The sequence below is a fragment of the Thermobia domestica genome, chromosome 9 (assembly GCF_964235325.1).
Source record: "Thermobia domestica chromosome 9, izTheDome1.hap1.1, whole genome shotgun sequence".
Taxonomy (NCBI): Eukaryota; Metazoa; Arthropoda; class Insecta; order Zygentoma; family Lepismatidae; genus Thermobia; species Thermobia domestica.
Genome location: NC_137462.1, coordinates 101,657,625 through 101,680,019, shown reverse-complemented (window position 1 = coordinate 101,680,019; position 22,395 = coordinate 101,657,625). Strand labels below are relative to the sequence as shown.

Sequence of the window (22,395 nt, the reverse complement as noted above, 5' to 3'; positions counted from 1 at the left end):
TTTTATTCTGAACAGGTACAAATCATGATCCTAGGATAAATAGGGATGTCTGAGGAAATTTTTATATTACATCCGGTTCATCTGGGGCATTCTGTGAATGTTCTTAACTCATTGTTAAATAGTTTCCTAACCCTTACTACTCAAGATAGAAGCTTGAAATTTAGTACACCCCTTAGTATTTCGCAGTTGGTTTTGAGATCTGTGCGTTAACACAGGGGAATCCAGAGGGGATCAAAATTTAAAAAAGTTAAAGAAATGCTGATTAGTCTCAAAATTTCCCGCTTCAGGGACATGATAGGGAAATGTGAATGTTACCGTTCTAAAAGCTGTTCTATTCTAAAGAGAGTGATGCATGTATGATGATCCTAGGATAAACAGGGATGATGCTGTAGCTGCTTGACTGAAAGTCTATAATTTACCTTTAAAAAGAGCCATAATTTAAAAGTATTAAGAAACATTGTTTGGGATAGATATATGTTAACGATTGGCAGGGTTTGAAAAAACCCGGGCTTTTTTGAAAAAGCCCAATCCACCTGGGCCCATGTGGGTTTTTTCGGGTATTTTCGGGTTTAATTGGGTTTTTTCGGGTTTAATCGGGTTTTTTCGAAATATTCCAATATCTTTGGGGTAAAAGTGTTAAAATTTGATTTACATTTCAAGATTGTCATTGTCACAACTTGCAACAATTTTCTACTCGCTGCTGTTTTGAAAAAATGGCCGCCATTTTGAAGTTTTACAGTCAATCGCCGAGAAAATCTATACAGCAAATTTAGCATATCTCGTGCTTCCACCGTCAAAATTTCAACTTAAAAGACTGAAAATTGCGTTTCGCAGCGTGGATAGTCGCTGGTTTGAAAAAAATGGCCGCCATTTTGATATTTTACGTTGGTATGCCGCCAAAATCTATACAAGAAATTTACAGTGTCTCGTGCTTGTACTCTGAAAATTTTAACTTAAAAGGCAGAAAGTTGTACCCTGTAGTGTGTGTGGTAGAGGCAGACAAACGAGTTGAGTTGATTTTATGTTTAACATCCGTTTCAGCAAGAAGGCTATATGACGGGACCTACTGACTAACGTGGAATCCGAACCACATGAGCTCCCTCTTGGAAGCAAACCCGGGTCCCACGCCGAACACGCGTACATTAACCGCATAGCCATGAAGGAACTCGGCAGACAAACGAAAAAATGTAGATCAAGTCATCCAGAACCCTGACTGACGTTCGCCAAATATGAATACCAAAAGGGATCTATTAATTTAAAACAAAGACAATTCATGTTGCATGAAATAAATAAATGTTTTAAAATATATAAACCTGCCATATTTTCTCCATGAGAATACGGGACACCTCACATCCCCCCCCCCCCCTCCAACCTTCCAACACAATGCAATGAACTGTAGTCTGGTTATGAACAGAAGTATAATAGGCCGCGGTGGCTCAGTGGTAGAGCCTTCACCTTTAGTGCAAGGAATTCTTAGTTCGATCCCAGCTCGCGCCAAGTGAGCTTTGTGGTGGACAAACACCTTGTGTGTGGGTTTTCTCGGGATTCTCACGTTTCCTGCCACTTTCTTCGTTCCGTCATTTCATTCATTTCTCATCATCACCGTCACTTTGAACCAGTGTTGGGTAAGTTACTTGTAAAAATGTAACGCGTTACAAGTTACTTTACTTTCTCTTGAAATGTAACGCGTTAGTAACGCGTTACTTTTAGGTCCGAAACTTTAAAAATGTGAAAAAAATTTACTTCAATTTTCCGTACTACTATTACTACCGCTATTATTATTATTATTATTATTATTATTATTATTATTATTATTATTATTATTATTATTATTATTATTATTGCACGTTCTGAATCGCTTTATGTAAATGCAAGGACAAATTTTTACTTGATATATGAACATTTTCATATAATGTAACATTGATAAAATGCCATACTGCGTTACTCGTTCGTAGGGATGGACGCGAGCGAGTTTTCTTTGACACTCGATTCGACTAGAAAGAGACATCTTTGAGCTCGACCCGAGAACTCGACTCGAAAAATTTCCTCCAACTCGACTGGAAAAATTTCCTCCAACTCGACTCGAATTGGAGCCGAGTTTCGAGTCGACTAGAGCCAAATCCGGTGTGTAGTTTCGAATACATTCTTCAAGTGTATTACATAAACAGTATAATTATTATCAATGACACTACTACAACTTATTATTATTATTATTATTATTATTATTATTATTATTATTATTATTATTATTATTATTATTATTAATTATAACAACACTGTATATAAAAAGAAAGATAGGTGATTTGTATTTGAATACTAAAAAGCTAGTTGATTGCCAACCTCGGTAGTCGTGAAGTCTAGGAGTCAAGGACATTGTTCACGAGCTTCTGAATTTGGGTTGAGGGTCTAGGTTGAGTATTTGGGCTCGAGCCGAACACTGTTAAAAATTACAGGGCACTGGCCAAATATCTTTAAAACTGCTCGGCCCGGGTTTAGAATTGTCAACGACTCGAGCAGCTCGGCTCACAGCTCATTCACTATCCACTAGAACCGAGAAGTGAGCCGAGCCAACAGCTCAGTTGAGCCGAACCGAGCAAATGGCTCATCCCTACCAAGCCAGCTCGAGCCATCTTCTCAGTTGAGCCGAGCTGAGCTTGTTATAAAAAATCTCTTGTGGTCTCGCTATCGAGACGAGACGAGATGCAAGCAGTGTTCCACCTCGTGAGCAACACTAAACGTATTCCATATTACTGTTTAGCTTACATTTCTCATGGCTTTCGTTTTCCAGTGTAATCAGGCCGATTTCAAGACGACTTAAAACGAATGAGCCATTTATCAAACTCGACTGAACTCGAAACTCGACGCGAGAAACTGAATCGGCTCGGAACTCGACTCGAGGATATTACTCTTGACTTGACTCGAAACTCGACTTGAATTCGAGTCGAGTCGAATTTTAGCTTGACTCGTGCTCATCCCTATGCGTTAAAAAAAATGTTGCTTATAATTATTCTGCTAAACTAATTATATAATAATAGCAATGTTGTTATATAAAATTAAAAATAAAGAATATAGAGAAACATTACACTACTCTATAATCAACGGGACTCTAGTATAAGCAAACTGATCTGAAAGAACTCCAATATTACATACCATCAGCAAACTATTGTCTAGTAATAAAGTAGTCCTGCTCATCAAAACAGTTTATTCATATTAACCCCTTACTGTAAATCGTTAATTATGGCACCCTAGTTGTTGATAAATATTTTCCGCCGGGCACTTCAGACACTTTACTTTTAAATTCTGTCCACCATCATCCTCAGCTCTTAAGAAAAAAGTATTCTTTCAAATGTTCGAACAGTAAAATATTTTCGTTCTCTATCTTTATAAAAACAACACCAATCAAAGTAAAATAGACTACCGGTATCATTGCACTCCTAGTTCATTCACTAAATGTATTGATTTGGAGCTGTCAAAATCTACGACAAAATCTTCCAGGTGCTTGCAATCAGTATACGTGATTTTCCAAAGGCTGTTGTCATCTTCAAAAAACAGCAAGTGGCACTACGAACTTATCTGTTTCTCTGAGTGTCTGTGACTGTCGGTCACTGACATACGTAATTCATGCTTGATTGTTTCATTCTGAGAAATTCACTTACAGGAAAGAAACATTTGTTTCCGAAAAATATATATATATACATATATTGTAGTTACTCATCCGAAATGTAACGTAAAAAAAGTAACGCAAACTAGGTACGTTACTTAAAAATTTGTAACGCGTTACCGTTACAGTTACTTTGGAAAAATGTAACGCGTTACTAGGAAACGTTACTTAAAAAGTAACGCGTTACTTGCGTTACGTTACTTCCCAACACTGCCTTGAACATAGTCATAACCGTGAGACTAAAAGATTTCATTTCATTTATTTATTTATTTTTTTTTTTTTTTCAAGAATATAATAGGCGAAAGTTCACTAAGCAGCAGCTGCTTTTCTCTGTTCGTACCCAGCAATTAATTGTACAGACTGAAGATGCTTAAAAACTTAAGATGTGCTATAAAAATGCTTTATAGGAAAACAATATGCAAATTATTTAAATCAGTGGTACAATCTATCTTCAATATTCTTCGCGCGTTTAGCAATATTTATTTACATGGCTGTATCTGCCAAAATTACGTTCGTCAGTTTAATCTGATGAAAAGCTGATTTTTTATCCTTGTGTCGTGTGTAACTGTCAGGACCAGATTTACATTTTTCTAAGACCTGGACCAAAGCACAATTCTGTGCCCCTAGCCTCTGAAAAAGATTATAATTCTTGTTAACTTATCTAATGAGTTGCTGAAGAAAAGGCTATTCATCTTCCCTTTTTTTTGTAAATGTAGAAACACTCATAGCCATCTCTTTTTTTATATATGTTCCGGAGAGCATCCGAACTTCCATCAAGTGCAATAGAAAAAGTAGCATTGCAAATTTCGCTGCTATCAAGTCGAACAGGATGGTGTAATAACTTCCTCGAAACTGTTGCATGCAACAGCGTACTGTTCATTCACTAATTACAGGATTCCCAGCCAATGTCAGAATTTTTTGTTTCACTTTTTGAATAAGCTGATATTGATATCAGAAATGGAACGGAGTTAAAATACGGGACATTTCCTTGTCCCGATTGAATTTACGGGGACGCGGGACACTCGGGCCCAAAAGCGGGACTGTCCCGTCTTTTATGGGACGTATGGCAGGCTTAAGCGTAAAATAAATAGTTTTATTGTTGAAGTATTAATTTCCGATCCTTCTGCGTTTAATTCGGGAATTTCCCGAGCACTTCTTTCACGGCGTGTACATAAAATCTTCCACTAGTACGGAAATTTGAACTCAGCACTTGAAATAGTAAGCGTTACATAGTCTTCGGAACCCCGAGCATTAAGCTTCTTAAATTTGACAAGAATTTTTACGCTATTGTTGGTGTTGATTCTACAGAATGCTTATTTGAAGAGTAGCAACAAATAACTGAACTAAACTGTTATTGTTGGAAAACCAAATTTTAGTTGAAGAAACTTCTGTTTTACATCAAAGGTAATAAATAATACTAATAGTTTTACTAATGTATTCACATATGTACTATTAGTACCGGTACCTATGACCTTAAACCCGTCAAACGTATGAGTGATAATGTCCCTCGGTATCGCTAAGTCGACGAGCACACTATTAAGGGAAAATATTTTCTTAAATACAAAATTGCTTATTTTACTTCAAAGCATAATCCATACATTAATATGTTGTATAACTATCTCAAGCTAAAGTAAGTTTAAAAAAAAAATATTTAGTGCATTCAGAACTTTATAAAGGTCTTATGTTGAATGTTGTATACCTTAACGTGAAAGCCTCTAATTCGCCCAAGGAAAGTCTAAAATCTGATAAAAATCACTTACAATGTGATCACCTTAGTTGTACCAATAATATACTAACAAATAGGTCAAAAACCCAGCTGGGTTTTTTCAGGTGGGCAAACCCTGACGATTGGGGATAATTCAAAATTCAACCCCAATACTTTCACTTAAATGGCATAATTAGCATTTAATACTAATTCCTAATGGTTTTTCTTCACTTTGCGACTTATACGAGGAGAAAGACTTGATTTAAATCAAAAAAATCAACAAAAATGATTTTTTTTAAAAAAATCATGATTTTTTTCCACCCTGACATTCACTAACTCTGACTTTCGGAAAGATTTAAACCGTTGAGCCATCTAGTATTTTTTTCTAGTGTCATGGATATTTTCTAAGAAAGAAAGAAAAAGACGAATTTCGCTATTGTTTGGAAATAACAGCAGAGTAAATGTACGAAATTGGTAGTTCAGTAATTAGGGGCATTTGGTCCACACGATTTCGTATATTTGTAATGTCGCACGTAATAATGCAAAGTGAGGGCACAGATACGTCTAACGCTGTGACAGGCAACCCTGATAACTGGGTTGCTTGCGAGGAGTGGTAATGCTTACAGGCGTATTTCCAGGATACCGAAGAGTACTTATACCAATATTTTTTGGGGGAAGAGGATATGTTAAATTGTATGGAAGTTATTGGAAAGTTTTTCTCAGTGCCAACACTGACTGGGATATTTCCCCAATACTTAGATGGCCCATCGCAATTTTTGTATAATGAAAATAGATGTAATAAGGTTGCTGCAAAATGTGGCACAAATACATTTAACGCTATGACAGGCAACCATGACAATGGGTTGCTTGCGAAGAGTGGTGATGCTCACAGACGTGTTTCTAGGATACCGAAGAGTACTTATACAAATTTTGGTGTGGGTATGTTAAACCGTATGGAAGTTATTGGAAAACGTTTATTTCGCAATCAGTTGGCAACACTGACTGGGATATTCCTCAGTGCTTGAATGGCCCATCACAATTTTTGTACATGTGAAACTAGATGTAATAAGCTTTCAAACAAAAGCAAATTCATTGCAATCCATGATGGGGATTTTGAAAAATAAAGGGTTAAAGTTTACAAAATGGCGTTCTAGTTTTTTTTTTTTTTTTTTTTTTTTCCTCAAAATGTTAACCTTTCAAATGACTATAAATTTTCTATCAGCTCTAAGGAAAGTTGTCATGTTTTTAATGGTAAACAACTTAGACAATCTGAATAAAGAAAAAATCATGTTTCTGGCATTAATAGGAACCAAAATATGATTGTTTTAGGGTTCTTCCAAAACGGGGAAATATCGTGTGGCGACTGTTAAAAATGGATTTTCTTCTCATTTTTGAAATACAATAACTTCTGAACCACTGATGCTATTGCAATAAAATTTACACATTTGTAATCAGCATAAAAAGTTAAAAAGCCTTGGTTGAACTGACTTGGAATGACCCTGTAGCTACTTAGCGTTACAGGGAAAAGTCACGGAATTTTTTCCCATAATTTTTGTAGCCACCTGTATTAGTCATAAGTGATCTTCCCTTCTGTGTTAATATCCTTGCATGAGGTTACCAACATTTTTTTTTCCTGTAAATCAACGACCTCTTGTGTATCCTATGTAACGAAATTTCATGCCTTTACGTCCACAAGTAACAAAACACACTTTAATAGTAAAATTCACTTTTTCCCCAGCTCGAATTTACCGTAGCAAAATGTTCTGTGTACGAGAGAATATTTCGATCCACACATTTTGATAAGTTATAAAATCTTTTTATTGCATTTGTTTATCAACAACACAAAAATTGTTAGGAGTGAAAAATAATTAAAAATGAATAATTTGGAAACAGTTGTTAAAATGAAGTAGGAAAATTATTGTAATCTAATTCATAAAAGCTATTATTCTTTTCTATATATATTTCAGTGGACGTTGTTGACTGCATCATAGAAAACCGGCTGACACGTTTAAAATGTATTTCGGAAGACAGTTTATACCTACCTCAAGCTGAGTTTTATCGTGTTATTTTGATTAAAGGACGTACCCTAAAATTCATGCAAAAAAAATTGTGTATCTCACGGGGAGTTTATCAGTACACACTTATTGAAATGTCCCCCCTAACAAGAAAAAGGTTCAAATATGTCAAGCTTGTTCGTCCTGTTTGAAGAATAACTGTTTAAGAATCAACTCCTAGAGCTTGAAATATATATATATATATATATATATATATAGAGAGAGAGAGAGAGAGAGAGAGAGAGAAAGTGTGTGTTAGTGAACTATACCGACAAACTGTAAGAGGTCGACCTTACATCAAAATAAAAGTTCATATAACCTATGGCGAAAAGTGCATAGTTTCAGAGCTAGGGCTGTCCAAAATCGCGAAAAAGCTAAATTTCAATAGGCCCTATTTCGAATTCCAGAAACTGGATGGTGGTTCTTATTAGCGTAAAGGAAGCCATGCCTACACAATTCAAAAGTGTATATTTCATCAATTGTCAATAGATGTAGAGGGTATTCCCTATAAGGGTGTAATTCTCAGATATGTTTTGAATAGAGTTTTCATATATACCTTGATAACATTGGACATCCAGTGCTTCGGATTGAAGGCGGAAGTGTTAGGAACAAGCAGCTCCATGTTTCTTTGTGTTCGGAATAACGTGTGATGATAGATATTTCGTCACACTATATTTCACGTTTTCTTCCGTTTTAAGCGTGAAAGAAAACATCACACAATGCGTTTTCCCGAGTACGAGAGACCGTGCTGCTGACGATCCTTAACACTTCCGACATTGCGCCAAATGATTCCGTGTTCACTGCTATCAACGCTTATCGTTGCCTGCTTTGGACCAATCATAAAGTCAGTGCATATCTCAAAATTCGGTTGATTGCATGTCTGGGAATTTCACCCTGTAGGGAATAATCTGTACACCTATTGAACATTAATGAAATATGCATTTTTGGATTGCGTATGCGTGACTTCCTTTACGCTGATAAGGACCACCATCCACGATCTCTCGAATTCGAAATAGGGCCTCTTGAAATTTGACTTTTTCGCGATTTTGGACAGCTGTAGCTCTTAAACTACGAACTTTTCGCCATAGGTCCATATGAACTTTTTCTCTCATGTGAGGAATCACCTCTTAAAGTTTGTCGGTATAGTTCATTAACACCCTGTGTGTGTATATGTATATAATATCAAAGCTAGTCTACAGTAACTATACAAAATATTAGTAAATTGGTCCATCTTTACTATAAATCGATAAAAGGTCTTAGGAATCAGATAATTATAATGTGTCTGCATCTTTTTCTTTCCTTCGAAATCTTTCTTCGTACAACTGCCACTGTTAATGCGCAAAAAGAATTGGAAAATAAGAATAACTATAGAAATAAAATATAGGATAGTGATATAAAATTGTGATAGTTTTCATTTGCGACTTTTGGTGGTCGTGTATCTTCAGAGCTATTGTGAGGGAATAATTCCTCCTCCTTTTACATTTTTTCCCTCTAACATATAACCTTTTGTAGAAATTAAAAGATTATCGTCTCGAAGTTATTGTACTGGACTTCAGTCTTTCCCGATTACTTATACTTAAGTTCGTATATGGCAGTTAAACGTGGCTACCATATAATTGCTAGACAGTAAAATTTTCTTTCCAACTTGTACCAGTAAAGGAAAATGTTGCGTGTATATTTTGGATTTAACCCAAAATGTCCACTACAGGAAAGGTTCAGGCTTGCATTGTGTTAAATCATGAACAGATATTCTTTGTTTCATTATCTCTTATAGGACAATCTTAGGTCAAATTGTTTTATTAGAAAGACGATCGATTAAAAGTGTAAAAGTAACTAGGCCTTAGCAATAAAGTACTTGTTTTGGACTAAATTTACCTTTAAACCACTGTGCAACTGCCTTTTTGCAAAAGTCAACCCAAACACCAGTTAACGAAATAATTCTGCCTTGAAATATTTTCTGTTTGCACTGCTTCACATAGCTGGGTAAATTATGTGGATATGTTTATAGCGTGGAAAGAAATTCATGAATATGCTACGATGTCATATTGTGCTCTCAACATTTTTCTTTGCTGTAAGCAAGAATTTTTTGTTAGAACCTGTAATCCATCTTGTTCACTTAGTTGATTAGTAGTACATTTGTTTTGGTACAAAGTACAATATCGCGTTTTTACTTAGACTCTTTATTATCTAAATTATCTAGTCCCGTTCTCAAACTTTCCGGTAACTTGCACCCCACCCCCACCCCCGGTTCGGAAAGTGATCTGCTGACCCCCTTTGCAATGCTATCTGAAATTCCACATGGTATTAAAAATAAACATTAGAATTACCGCTGACAAGAAAAAGAGATCAAGAAAAATAATGTAATAAGTAATTTATTCTAAAGATACATGATTTTTCCTAGTGAACTAAATTTCAATTGAAAAACTGTAACTTTCAAGACTTTAAGGAAATCCACTTGATAAACAGTGTTTTCAAATGTGAGGAAAGAATGTCTTTCTGTTTTCCCATAATTGCATTGAGATCCGGAGTAAGTTTTGTCACAATCAATCTTAGGTCCGATTCCACATTAAGACGATTTCGCAAGGAGCAGAACAGGTCTGCTCATGTAAGTAAGTGGTAGGGAAAAGCATCAAATGTTCCCATGGCTTTTTATACAACTCTTCATACTCACAGGGCAGAAATTTAGTAAAGTAGGAAAACATTACAAACGTAGGTATAATTTCTAACTGCTTTCTTTGTAGTAGCTGGAAAAAATACTTCTTGCATAACAGCCGTGAGTTCCATTTCATTACAACACGTCAAATTTTAGGCGTTGTGGACCCCCTGAGTAGATCCCGCAGACCCTACTTTGAGAACTGCTGATCTAGTCTATTATCCGATTTACTTTTTCTAGTGAGGGAAACCCGATTTGATTCGCTTTTGTAGATGTTTGGTCCGGATTCCAAGCCAAACTATGAGCTTATATCTGACCAAGTGTCGGTGCTGAAAAGGGATATTTAACTCAAATTTGAGATAATTTCATATCAAGTTTACTGTCAACCTTAATCGTGATGAATGATTATATTCGACATACTTGAATAATGATACATAACTCCAACGAAAACTATGATGTTTAAGTTCGTAGAATATAAACTTATTTTCATCTTTTGTATTATTTATTTATTTATTTATTTATTGTAACAACAGGCGTTCTGCCCATTTACAGTGTTTGTTTACGTATATGGTGAAATGTCATTATTTTTACAGAAGAAAAAATATAAAATTTTTATTGTTCCACTAATTAACTCGGCTTATCATACTACAAATTGTATTTCTAAACACCTTCTCAGACAAATCGAATACATCTAGTCTTTCATACTTTTCTTCAATATTATTGTAGTAAGAGCTCATTCTCCATAAAGGGGATAGGATATCAGTACGTGCTTTCTTGCAGTACATGGTACTACTATTACTCAACCTCGTTCTAGACGTCGGAACATGCAGAAATATATTAGAACTTAATTCTATGCAATCAATTTTATTATTTTATGTAGGAAAACTGAATCATTAACATACCTATGTTGCTCTAATGTCAGTATATTGAAATTGTTTGTTAGTTCTGGGTATGATATATATATGCGGGGTACAGTCTAGTTTTTTTATACATCAGTCTCAAAATGCAATCTCAAAAACTTGCACTGTACTTTTTCAATTATTTGGGTATATATTCCATTATGAGGAGTCCAGATAACAGAAGCTTATTCCAGTTGGGGTATGATTATAGGAATAATATAATTTCAGAATTATCATGTGGCTACGGAAGTCTCTACTTACACGACAAGGAAATCCAAGACTCATATATGCATTGTTTGCAATAGTTTCGATATTTGCGGAAGTCAGTTTTGAGTCGAAGGTAACACCAAGGTCTTCAACAGTTTCTGGCCTACAAAGGTTTTCACCGTCAGTAGTTTAATCATAATTTATGTATTTTTCTTTTCTAGTAAATATGATAGTTTTGCATTGAGTTATCATTAGACTGAACTTATTCACGTGGTACCAGTGTTTTACATTGTCCAAGTGTTCCTGGAGATTTTTACGTTCTTCAAGTGGTTTAATTTGAGCATATAATTTTAATATGCATTACCTTGGATATTTGATTCTACTTACTATCACACGTGCACACAGTTTAAAATAATTTCTTATAGTATATTTTGCATTTAACAAAATTATTGTAATTCTATTAATGATTATTATTTATTTTAGGTCAGGAAAGATGAAAGTTCCTGAGTGGGTAGATCTCGTGAAGAGTGCGAAATACAAAGAACTTGCACCGTATGATGATGATTGGTTTTACACACGTTGTGCTGCATTGGCTCGTCATATGTACATTCGTTCACCTGTTGGCGTTGGAGCAGTTACCAAGATTTTTGGAGGTAAATATATGCAAGAATGTTTTTCGTATTAAAACTAATGTGCGCTGACTTATCGTTATAGGTCAAAAACTAGTAATATTCTTATAACTAGTTCTGTGGGTTATGGAACCCAAAGGTTTAATACTGTATTCACAAAAGCTCTCCGTTGACTTCTGTTCTTAGTCAAATTTTGTCGAGTTTTTACTTGATATTGTTGTTTCTGCAAAATCCATTTTAATATTGTCCTCTCATCTGTGCCTAGGTCTTCTTGTGATTGACTTTGCAGTTAAAATTTTGAAATCATTCCTACTTCCTTCCATTCTGGCTACACTTAATATCTTGTACACTTAATAACCCTAACAGTAGTAAGTAATCGTATAAATTATGCAGTTCTTCGCTGTAAAGTCTCCTGCCATTCTTCGGGTCCGAATATTCATCTCAAAGTTTTGAGTTACTTTGTCAGCGTTCTTCCATCGGGCGATCTTGTTTCGCAGCCATATATCACTACACACATGATTATAGTTTTATATATTTTAAGCTTAAGATTCTTCGACAGAATTCACAAGATCAAAAAAAAGTTTGACCAGAATGATGATACAAAGTCTTTGCCTTCAGTTGAAATTTAATTTCTTCGTGAACTTGGGTTTGGTCTGTTAATGTTGATCCTAGATATTAAAAGTGTCCACTTCGTCCTAAGTATCGCCTGATACTTTAACGTACAGTATCCGTAGTTTGTAGTATTACGGTCATGGCGAATTTTCATGTATTTAGTCTTCATTGGATTTATTTCTAAACTCTTTAAGAGCCTTCATCCCGACGAAATTAAAATACCGCTAATTTTACAGTAATTGTGATATCTACAAATAGATAAAATATAATCGAAATGTGGAACAAGAGCGCCCTAGACAATATTATTTTACATGAGAAACCGTTATCACGACTCACTTATCTGCTTTCGATTTCGAGCCATTTTGAAAATCGGCATTTATTTTCGAGTTTCTAAACAACTGAAAACGGAAAGCCACTAGGTGACTTGGGATAACGGTACCTCACGCAAAATAATATTGTCTAGGTCGCTCTTGTTCCACATTTCAATTATCTTTTATCTATTTGAAGATATCACATAATTACTGTAAAATTAGCGGTATTTTAATTTCGCCGGGATGAAGACTCTTAAGGCGCTCCATAAAACCTCTGCATTTCTTTCTATTGTCCTTATATAGTCTCATGTCAGATTGATATCATCAGTAAAAGCCATAACCTCTAATGAGTGTCATTCAGCTTTTGGCCCTAGTTGTTTACTATCGTCAGTTTTCCTGATGGTGCATTCCAGAACAAAATTGAATCATAATGGCGACAAGACATTTTTTTTTCTTCTTTTCAGGTCGTTCTCGAGGTGAAAGCATGTGAAAAAGTATTTCACTACTCGGACTTTACTGTGAGTTTTATTTAAGCACATATTGTTTAGGGTATATATGTAAAAAAAAAAAAAATAAATAAATAAAATAAAATAAAATAAAAAAATAAATAAAAAAAATGGAAATTAGTATAAAGTGTAATGTAGAGAAGAGATTGTTTAAAGACTGAGGTAAAAAATTACTTTACCTTGTATCCGGTAGTAGGAGGAAAACGATTTCGTTGCTTTGGCAACTTTTATCAATCGTTAGATTACTCACCTAGTAATATATCCCTTTAATTTTTCCAATGGCATTTCGAATGGAAAACTCAGCAAATTCGAAATATCGGAATTCGATTCTCGGCGGGAGCTCAAGTGTTTCGGATTTCACGTTAATCAGTAGATCCATAGGTCCACGTGTCATATAGCCTTGCTGCTGGAAAGGACGCTAAATTCAAAATCAACTCAACTCGAAATATCGGAGGAAGAATCGAAAGGAACATTCCTATGTGAGTAATTTGATGATTTTTGCAAGTGTTCCATATGTTCGATAAGTAATTTTTTCAGTCATCAACTTACTTTAGACTGCGAACATGTAAATTGGTTCTTTCCTTTCCGTGGAGTCCAACTTCTTAAGTAAATCCAATCCTTACCTTAAAAGTTGTGCAAACGTGGGCTCTTGAAAATACGTTATAAAGTGAAGAGGTGTTTCACTTGCTTCGAGGCTGAGTAGTATCTCTCACGTACATTCGAAATATAGGTGGTGCACTTTCTTAAGACACAAACACAAAATTTTGTTTGTTATAATACAAGACAAAATGAATGAAAACTCTTCTTAAGTTGACACTCTTAAGTATTCAACAATACAGGTGGACCATTTATCTTGATGCGCCTTAACTTTCAAGTTAATGCAGAAAGAAGTTGAAATTTTGTACCATGCAAATATCAACAAAGGTGTCATAATCTAGGATAAACAGGTTTAAGAATGTTGCCAACCGAACATGAAGTTGTATTTTTTTCAAATGGCACTACATCTAATTATTACATTTTTCAGATTACATGTAAAAGAAAACATACAATATAACAGTTGCCATGTAGTGTTACAAACTAAGGTCACTACAGTATCATAAACATCTAAATTATGGTGCTCTGGGCAGCAGTAGTAACGCAGATGAGACAGACGGGCAATGTACATCTAAAATACTTCAGTGTCTTAATGCTATGATACGACCGATTTCGAGTGATGAATACGAAGAAAGTAAAAAGGATTGAAAATTTGATCTTTTACAAAAGCCTTTATTTGAACACACTACTTAGATAAATATCCCGTCCAATTGTATAGATGGTTTTCAGTAAATGCAAAGATCACAATGCCGTGTACATCAATTTGATATCTCAAACTGTTATGGAGAAATTCTAAAAAGTGTTAGCAACATTGCTTAAAGTTGTGTGATTGAGAGAACTCTTTGTAATTATACCTACCAAAAACAATTGTGTAATGTTTATAGAAGCAAAGTAAATCAAAACTTGTTTTAAAAAGTTCCCACAAATACGCCATTTTAAGAAATATAGCCTATCAAATTTTACCATTTTTTCATATCCCGATTGCTTTGAGATATCAAATTGCTGTAAAAGGATAGTAATCTTTGTGTATTGAAAACCATGTACCTAATTTGATAATACTTGTGTAAATACTTTTTTGAAATAGTCGTTTGAAATACGTCATATGATCGTAGTATTCTGTGTTAAATTACTTTGGATATGCATTACCCAGCCCGTCTCACTTTCGTTATTACTGTTGTAGAACTCTCCAAAATTTGTTTTTCGATGTTTGTAGTATTGTAACGTCCTTAGTTTGCAACACTGCATGACAACTGTGGTATTGTATGTTCGTCTTTTTATATGTAGTTTTGAAATACACAATAACCTGACGTGGTAACATAGAGTATGTCAAACAATGTCCCCCTGCCGAAATTTGCTTCATACAAAATTTCAGTTTTTCATCCATCGGTTTAAAAGTTACAAAGGTGTATCAAGATAAATGGTCCCATAGTTACTATTAGTAAATATTCTGAAAGACAATGTCCTAACCCAGCTTTCAGCAAACTTTTGTCAGGTTAGAATGTTCTACGATTCAAATAACTGTTGGCCCTTTCGGTATTACAAACTCTTGGTATTACTACAGGGTGTCCGAGAATTCATTCCCTGATTACAGAAATTGATAACTCAGGCTAGAAATATGAAACTTGTGTTGAATTGTTTACAAACTATAAAAGTTTTGGTCACATCAGTACACTTCCACATGAGCACCCTTGGTAGCACGTAGCACATCTAGGCGATATTCAATTTCCATCCACACATTAGCCAACATCACTGGATGGATCGATGCAACGACTGTGGTTATTCGTTGCTGCAGGGTTTCAAGATCTGGTACACGTGTTCGGTAGACCTCATCCTTGACATAACCCCATAAAAAGAAGTCTAATGGGGTTATGTCAGGAGAGCGTGGAGGCCAAGCTGTTGGTCCATCACGACCATTCCATCGCCCAGGAAATGTCCTATCGAGATAGGCACGGACGTCCAAACCCCAGTGAGGTGGTGCACCGTCTTGCTGAAAAACGACATCGGGGCGATACTGAAGCAGCTAAGGAACAGCATACAGCTGCAACATATCCAGGTACACTGCAGATGTGATGGTATCCTCAGCGAAGAAGAATGGCCCGATAATTCGATCGTGCAATAACGCGCACCAAACATTCACCTTTGGACTGCCTCTGGTGAACTCCCTGACCTCCCTGGGGGGTTCTGAACCCCAAATGCGTACATTATGGCGATTCACTACTCCACTGACAAAGAATGTCGCTTCGTCGGAAGAGGCAATTCGTCTGAGATAACCATTATCGTCCTCAATACGTGATAGCATTTCGACCGCAAAGTCATATCGACATGTACCGTCGTCGGGCAACAAGGCCTGAACGAGTTGCACTTTGTAAGCACGAAACAATAAACGTTTGTGTAAAATGTCATGGATAGAGCTTTTTGGCATCTGTAATTCACGTGAGGCCCTGCGCACCGATTTCTTAGGACTTCTCAGAAAAGACTGCCGCACAGCCTCCACCGTGTCTGCTGAGGTTCTTGGTCGACCAGACCTCGGAAGGTCAGCAACCGACCCTGTGTTCTTGAACTTCTCATACCAGGCTTTAATGCACTTGACATCAGGTGGAGTCCTCCCAAATGTTGTTTGGAACTGTCTCTGTACCGTGGTTGGTGATCGTGTCTCATGGTACCACAGGACACACTGTGCCTTCTCCTGGTTGGTTGGCATGGCTTCTTACTTACCAGGGTGGAAAAAAATCATGATTTTTTTGAAAAGAATCATTTTTGTTGATTTTTTTGATTTAAATCAAATCTTTCTCCTCGTAAATTACAAGTCGCGAACTGAAGAAAAAGCATTAGGAATTAGTATTAAATGTTAATTATGCCATTTAAGTGAAAGTATAAGGGTTGAATTTTGAATTAATCCCCAGTTGTTAACCTATATCAATCACAAACAATGTTTCTTAACCCTTTTAAATTATGGCTTTTTTTAAAAAAAAGGTTAATTATAAACGTTCAGTCAAACAGCTACAGCATCATCCCTATTTATCCTAGGATCATGGTGCATACATCACTCTCTTTAGAATAGAATAGCCTTTGAAACGGTAACATTCACATTTCCCTATCATGTCCTTAAAGCGGGAAATTTTGAAAGAAAATGGGATTTTTCTGATTTAAAAAAAAAAAAAAATGATCCCCTTTGGACTCCCTTGTGTTAACGCACGTATCTCAAAATCAACTGGGAAATACTAAGGGGTGTATAAAATTTCAAGCTATCTTGAATAGTCAATGCGGGGAAAATATTTAAGAATGAGGTAAGAACATCCCCACAATGCCCCAGATAACCCGCATGTAATATAAAAGTTTCCTCAGACATAAAAATTTGTACATTATTCTCAATCGTACCATTCAAATGTCTCCATCGTGTATCTGGGGCGGAAAAATCACGAAAAAAGGGATTTTCTGTTAAAAATATCATTTTTTTACTTTTTACCCCTGTGGACCAACGGTAGAGATCTGAAACACTGAAAAATGCTAAGGGGTGCATTGAATAAATGTGCAAAATTTCAATCTTCTAGGTACAAAAGTAAGCCCGCGAAAAGTAATATGCGCCAAATACCCTAGATTCATGTATAAAACAGAATCTCAGTTAAGTTTCCTAAAACATCCCTATTTATCCTCGGATCATGGTTCGTTCATCATTCTCTTCAGAATAGGACAGCCTTTCAAACGGTACAATTCATATATCTCCATCTGAATCGCGAATAAAGCTATTTTGTAAATATATATATATATGTTTACATTTTCCTCTCTGGACGAACCCCCCCCCCCCCCCCGTTTTTACGCAGAGAACTGAAAAATACTAAGGAGTGCACTGAACGAGTGTGCAAAATTTCAGCCTTTTGAATGCGAAATGTAAGCTCGCCAAAAAATAAGAATAATAGGCATAACAAAAAATATATTTTTAAATTTATGATGTCATCACACACTATGTCTCGACGCAGGAAGGTGTGAAAGCATATGTAACATGTTCTACAATGCCTCCAGTCTTTAAAAAAAAAAAAAAAAAAAAAGTAAAAAGGTTTATTAGTACTTTTTTAATCGAATACTGAAGATTCGATTTTTAATAGAATAAAAATAGGTAATATAATTTAAAAGGTTAAACATTACGGAAAAAGTACAGCAACGTTTATCAAAATGATACTTTTTCACAAAAGTTACTGATATTTGGTAGGGGCATATTTTTAAAAAATTGGAACTAGCTTGAGGCACGGAATACATAAATTTCGCCTAAAGTTATAAATCTTTAAAAAAAAAAAAATCGGAGAGGGGGATAGGACCCCTCTAAATACGCCCTATTATCTGGGAACAAACAAGCAGACGCGCACACGAAAGAATTTTCGTCTTAAATGTCGATGGTGATTTCCCCGTTGAAATAGTTAACGATTTAAAAACCCAAACCCATTGTTACGAAGAGAAGAAAGCAGGATCGCTCCATTACTCGTTCAAAACGGGATTTTTCCCTAATCATCCTGGAAAAGGCACTTGTTTTCATACTATGCTGTACATACTGTACATTTGAGTCTCATTGTATTATGATTATTAACTTCCTTAACCGAAATAACAGAACAGAAACGTGATTTTACTTATTTTCACTTTAAATTATTTTATTTCGGAATTTGATTTAAATCAACGATTTTTATTTAAAAAATCAAGTGATTTAAATCAGACTGATTTAAATCAATCCACCCTGTACGTACTACAAACCTAAAACAAAAAAAAATTGAGACTTGGTAAAACAGGACAGACCTAACACAGACAAAAACTTTTATAGTTTGTAAACAATTCAACATCAGTTTCATATTTCTATCTTATTTCTAGCCTGAGTTATCAATTTCTGTAATCAGGGAAGGACTTCTCGGACACCCTGTATATTACATAATAATCGAAGTCAATCAGATTATTGTACGAAGATTGTTGGGAAAGTCGTGTCTATGTCGGGCTAACAAGAAAATGAATGAGCTGAGAAAAAAATGTTATTTTTCATTGTAATCACCTTCCAGTTCTACACATCGTCTCCATTTTGTTCCAAGTGACTCAATATCTTCAAACATAAAAAGATTTATCTTTGAAGTCAAAAAAATGAATCACAGCATCCATTACCTGCTTGTTGCTAGAAAATCTCTGGCCCCCAAGGTATTTTTTTTTTTTTTTTTCAAATGACGAAACAGATAATAATCATTTGTGGCTAGGTCAGGACTGTAGAATGGGTGGAAAAGTTGTCATTCCCTGTTCTAACTAGCAGCCTATGCAAGTTTGGATGTGTATGCAGACGCATTCTCATGAAGAAGCAAAATTCGACGATTTGCACCTTCACATCGTTTATTCTGAACTACTCGGCGTAAATCTTCAAGTGTTTTGTAAGTAGTCCATGTGATGGTATGTCTCTTCGGTATAGCTTCAAGCAAAGGAATTCCTTCCCTGTTCTAGAAAACAGTTATGATAACTGTTTTCCAGCCAACCGTTTTTTTGTGACCCCTGATGCTTCCACTGCATGGACTCTTGTTTAGATTCTATGCCATGCCAGTGGGCCCATGTTTCATTCCCTGTCACTACATGCTGGTAGTAGTAGTTATTTCCTTCCGTAAAATCCAAACTTTCCTGACACATTTGCACTCGAGTTTGCTTCTGAAAAACGTTCAGATTGTGAGGAAACCATTTGGAAGAGATCTTTGTGAGTCGAAGGTATTGGTGTAGAATATCCCAAACACTATGAATATCAATCCTTATTCCTCCACTATTTCTCTAATATTTTTCCTCGATTGGACATTACCAGTTTTTGTACAATTTTCACTTCAGGTGAAGTTGCTGTTTTTGGTCGACCACTTCTAGGCTCACCTTCGACGTTTGTTTTCCCACACTTAAATGAGCTTATCCATCGTGTTACCTGTCAATGCGACAGTGCATCACCACCATACACTTCTACCAAGTTTTGATGAATTTCATTTACACTGACCCCCTTACGAAAGAAACGAATCACATATGTCTGTTCTAAATTAGAGTTTCCTGGGTTTTGCTCAATTTGTGCACTTGTGGAGGCTCTGGTGACCCGGCCAATTGACATTTTCCCTTGAAATCTTGTCCACCTTCTTAAATATGGTTGTCCTTTATGGCCAGGTTGCTTTCATTCACCTGAAAAAGAAAATAGAAGTAATTAGACATGACTTCCCAACACCCCTCATATAGAATAAACAGGGGTTTCATTAAACTTCAACCAATCAAGCGAATAGATTGTACAAAATGGAATAAATACGGTCTAGTTCATTTAGTATTTAATGTATAGTTGTTAATGCATGAACTTATATTTGTAAGACGACTTATATTGTGGATATTTTTAGGTCGCAAAAGGAACGGTGTATGTCCTTCCCACTACTGCAGAAGTTCCGGAGCAGTTGCTCGGAAGGCGTTGCAGGCATTGGAGCAGATGAAGTTGATTGAAAAAAGTGATGATGGTGGTCGACGATTGACATCCCAGGGAAGGAGAGACTTAGACCGAATTGCAGCACAAATCAAACAGAAGAAGAAGTAGTGTATAAAATGTTAAAATAAAGGCTTTATTTACATGTGAAATTATTATTATTATTTTCGATTAAAGCCTTATTATTCGGATCTTAGCTTAACTCCTTGGCGTCTCTTAAGGCTGGTAGGATGTGTAGATGAATAGAGAGACCAACATATCGATTCCCTTTGCTGTTTCGCTTTCTAGAATAGAGTCCGCTACGATTGAATCAAGGCAACACCCTAGTTACCTTACAATGGTGGATCAGCACCCAGGAATCTATGCCGCCTTCACTAATCGAACTAGAATTACGCACATTAACATGTGATCACATTTCGATGATACATGACTATAAGCACAGAGCATGCTCAAATTTTTCACACTAGTGAATTAGCGTTAATATTCACAGGTACAGTTAATTGCTCTTGTTCACGGGTCGACCAGTGCAATAATTGAGAAACAAAAAGTAATAAGATGAAACATCTGAGATATCATTGTTTAAAAAAAAATGCCACAAACATATAAACTTTCCTTGACTACAAACATGTAAACGTAGCATTTTAATATATAGATATTTCAAAATTTTCTTTTTGCTGCAAATGAATGTGTACATATTTTTATGATAGTTTCCGACGTAGCTAATACAGTGTTCCTATGTTCTGTACTTCGTTTGTATACCCTGGTAATTGTTACAGAATTTTCTTCAATGAAACTGTAATTCCTTTCAATTCCAGGAATTATTAATTGACAATCGACGTTCCCAGTCCAGTATTTCATCATTTTTGCCGAGATACTTGGGGAAGAATTCCTGCTATACAATTTTCTGTGGGGACTATCCCCTCCTAAAACATTTTTGGAGGGACGTGTCCCCCTCATACCCCCGGCTGCCACGCCCATGATATGAGGTTTTGAAGACAAATTGCATTCAAATTATGCGAAACATTGTATATTGATAAATACACTAGGGGATCCGCATGAGCTTTGGGGGGCCAGGGCCCCTCAGGATCGATGCCCTTGGTTTTGAGGCCTAGGTGTATTTTTAATCAAAAGTTCCAGGAAGTGGTGTATATGTGAAGTCCGTGGTGCTATTCAGGCGGTTCGCGAGAACCGGTTGTTAAAATATTTCGAGTTCGCAGAACCGTTTGTTTTACCCAGACATAAACACACACACACGCGCGCGCGCAAAAGCTAGCAAAGAGTGAAAGAAAGAAGTCAAAGTTGTGAAAACACCTCTTTTTTTCCCGCTCGCTTGCATTGTTGTGAAAGCAACCAACTTTGAATTATTTCAATTTAATGGGCATACAGAAATTTGAATACGAATTCCGGAATACTGGAACCTGTGAGTGGAATGAATGTAATACGTATAGAATGCTTATTACATGTGCTACCTATTTGTTTTTGTATGATTCCGCTATCTTCATCAGTTCCGGATATATGTGTCGTCGAAGCAATGTGTACGAAATATTGGTCTTTTCATCGATATCTCGAAAGATTGCTTGTCATGATCCATACTGTCAGTCTTCAAAACATGGGCCTTTTCTGGTGGGACACCATGGGTTGGACAAAAAAAATCTAAAAACTCTTCATACAGGACACGTAAGTTTGGCCCTCCACTGTACAACACGTGTTGCGGTTGCCGATCGCTTTTTGTTTTCAATGTGTCGTGTGGATCTTCCTCTTCCGCCAGCAGTATCACCTGTGAGTGTCGTGGTGTGAAAGTGGTGAGGTAAAATGGGCGACCTGACAGACTTCCAAAGAGGCATGATCGTTGGTGTCCATCTAGTTGAAGCTTCAGTGGCAAACATTGTGGGGGTATCGAAAGGCACTGTGTCCAATGTCACGAGGGCATACACAATTCATGGGTAAACGACGTCTGCAAAGCACAACAGTTGTCGAAAGACAATCCTGTCAAATAGGGACCGGAGAGCATTAAAACGGATTGTAGCAGCTAAAAAGAAGACCACTGCAATGAAAATTAGGTCTGAACTCAATTCAGGCCTACAGAACCCGGTTTCATCGAAAACAGTGCGAC

At 36.1% G+C, this 22,395-nt stretch overlaps 1 protein-coding gene across 1 annotated transcript in view; it reads left to right on the top strand.

Moving 5' to 3' along the window:
- The window catches only part of RpS19a (Ribosomal protein S19a), a 34,327-nt gene extending 13,893 nt beyond the window's left edge, over positions 1–20,434 (top strand). The window contains exons 3-4 of the mRNA XM_081771616.1: positions 11,663–11,832; positions 20,203–20,434. Coding sequence (XP_081627742.1) covers positions 11,663–11,832; positions 20,203–20,393 — 361 coding nt within the window. The 3' untranslated portion in view covers positions 20,394–20,434. The remainder of the gene's footprint in view (positions 1–11,662; positions 11,833–20,202) is intronic.
- Positions 20,435–22,395: the final 1,961 nt, after the last annotated feature.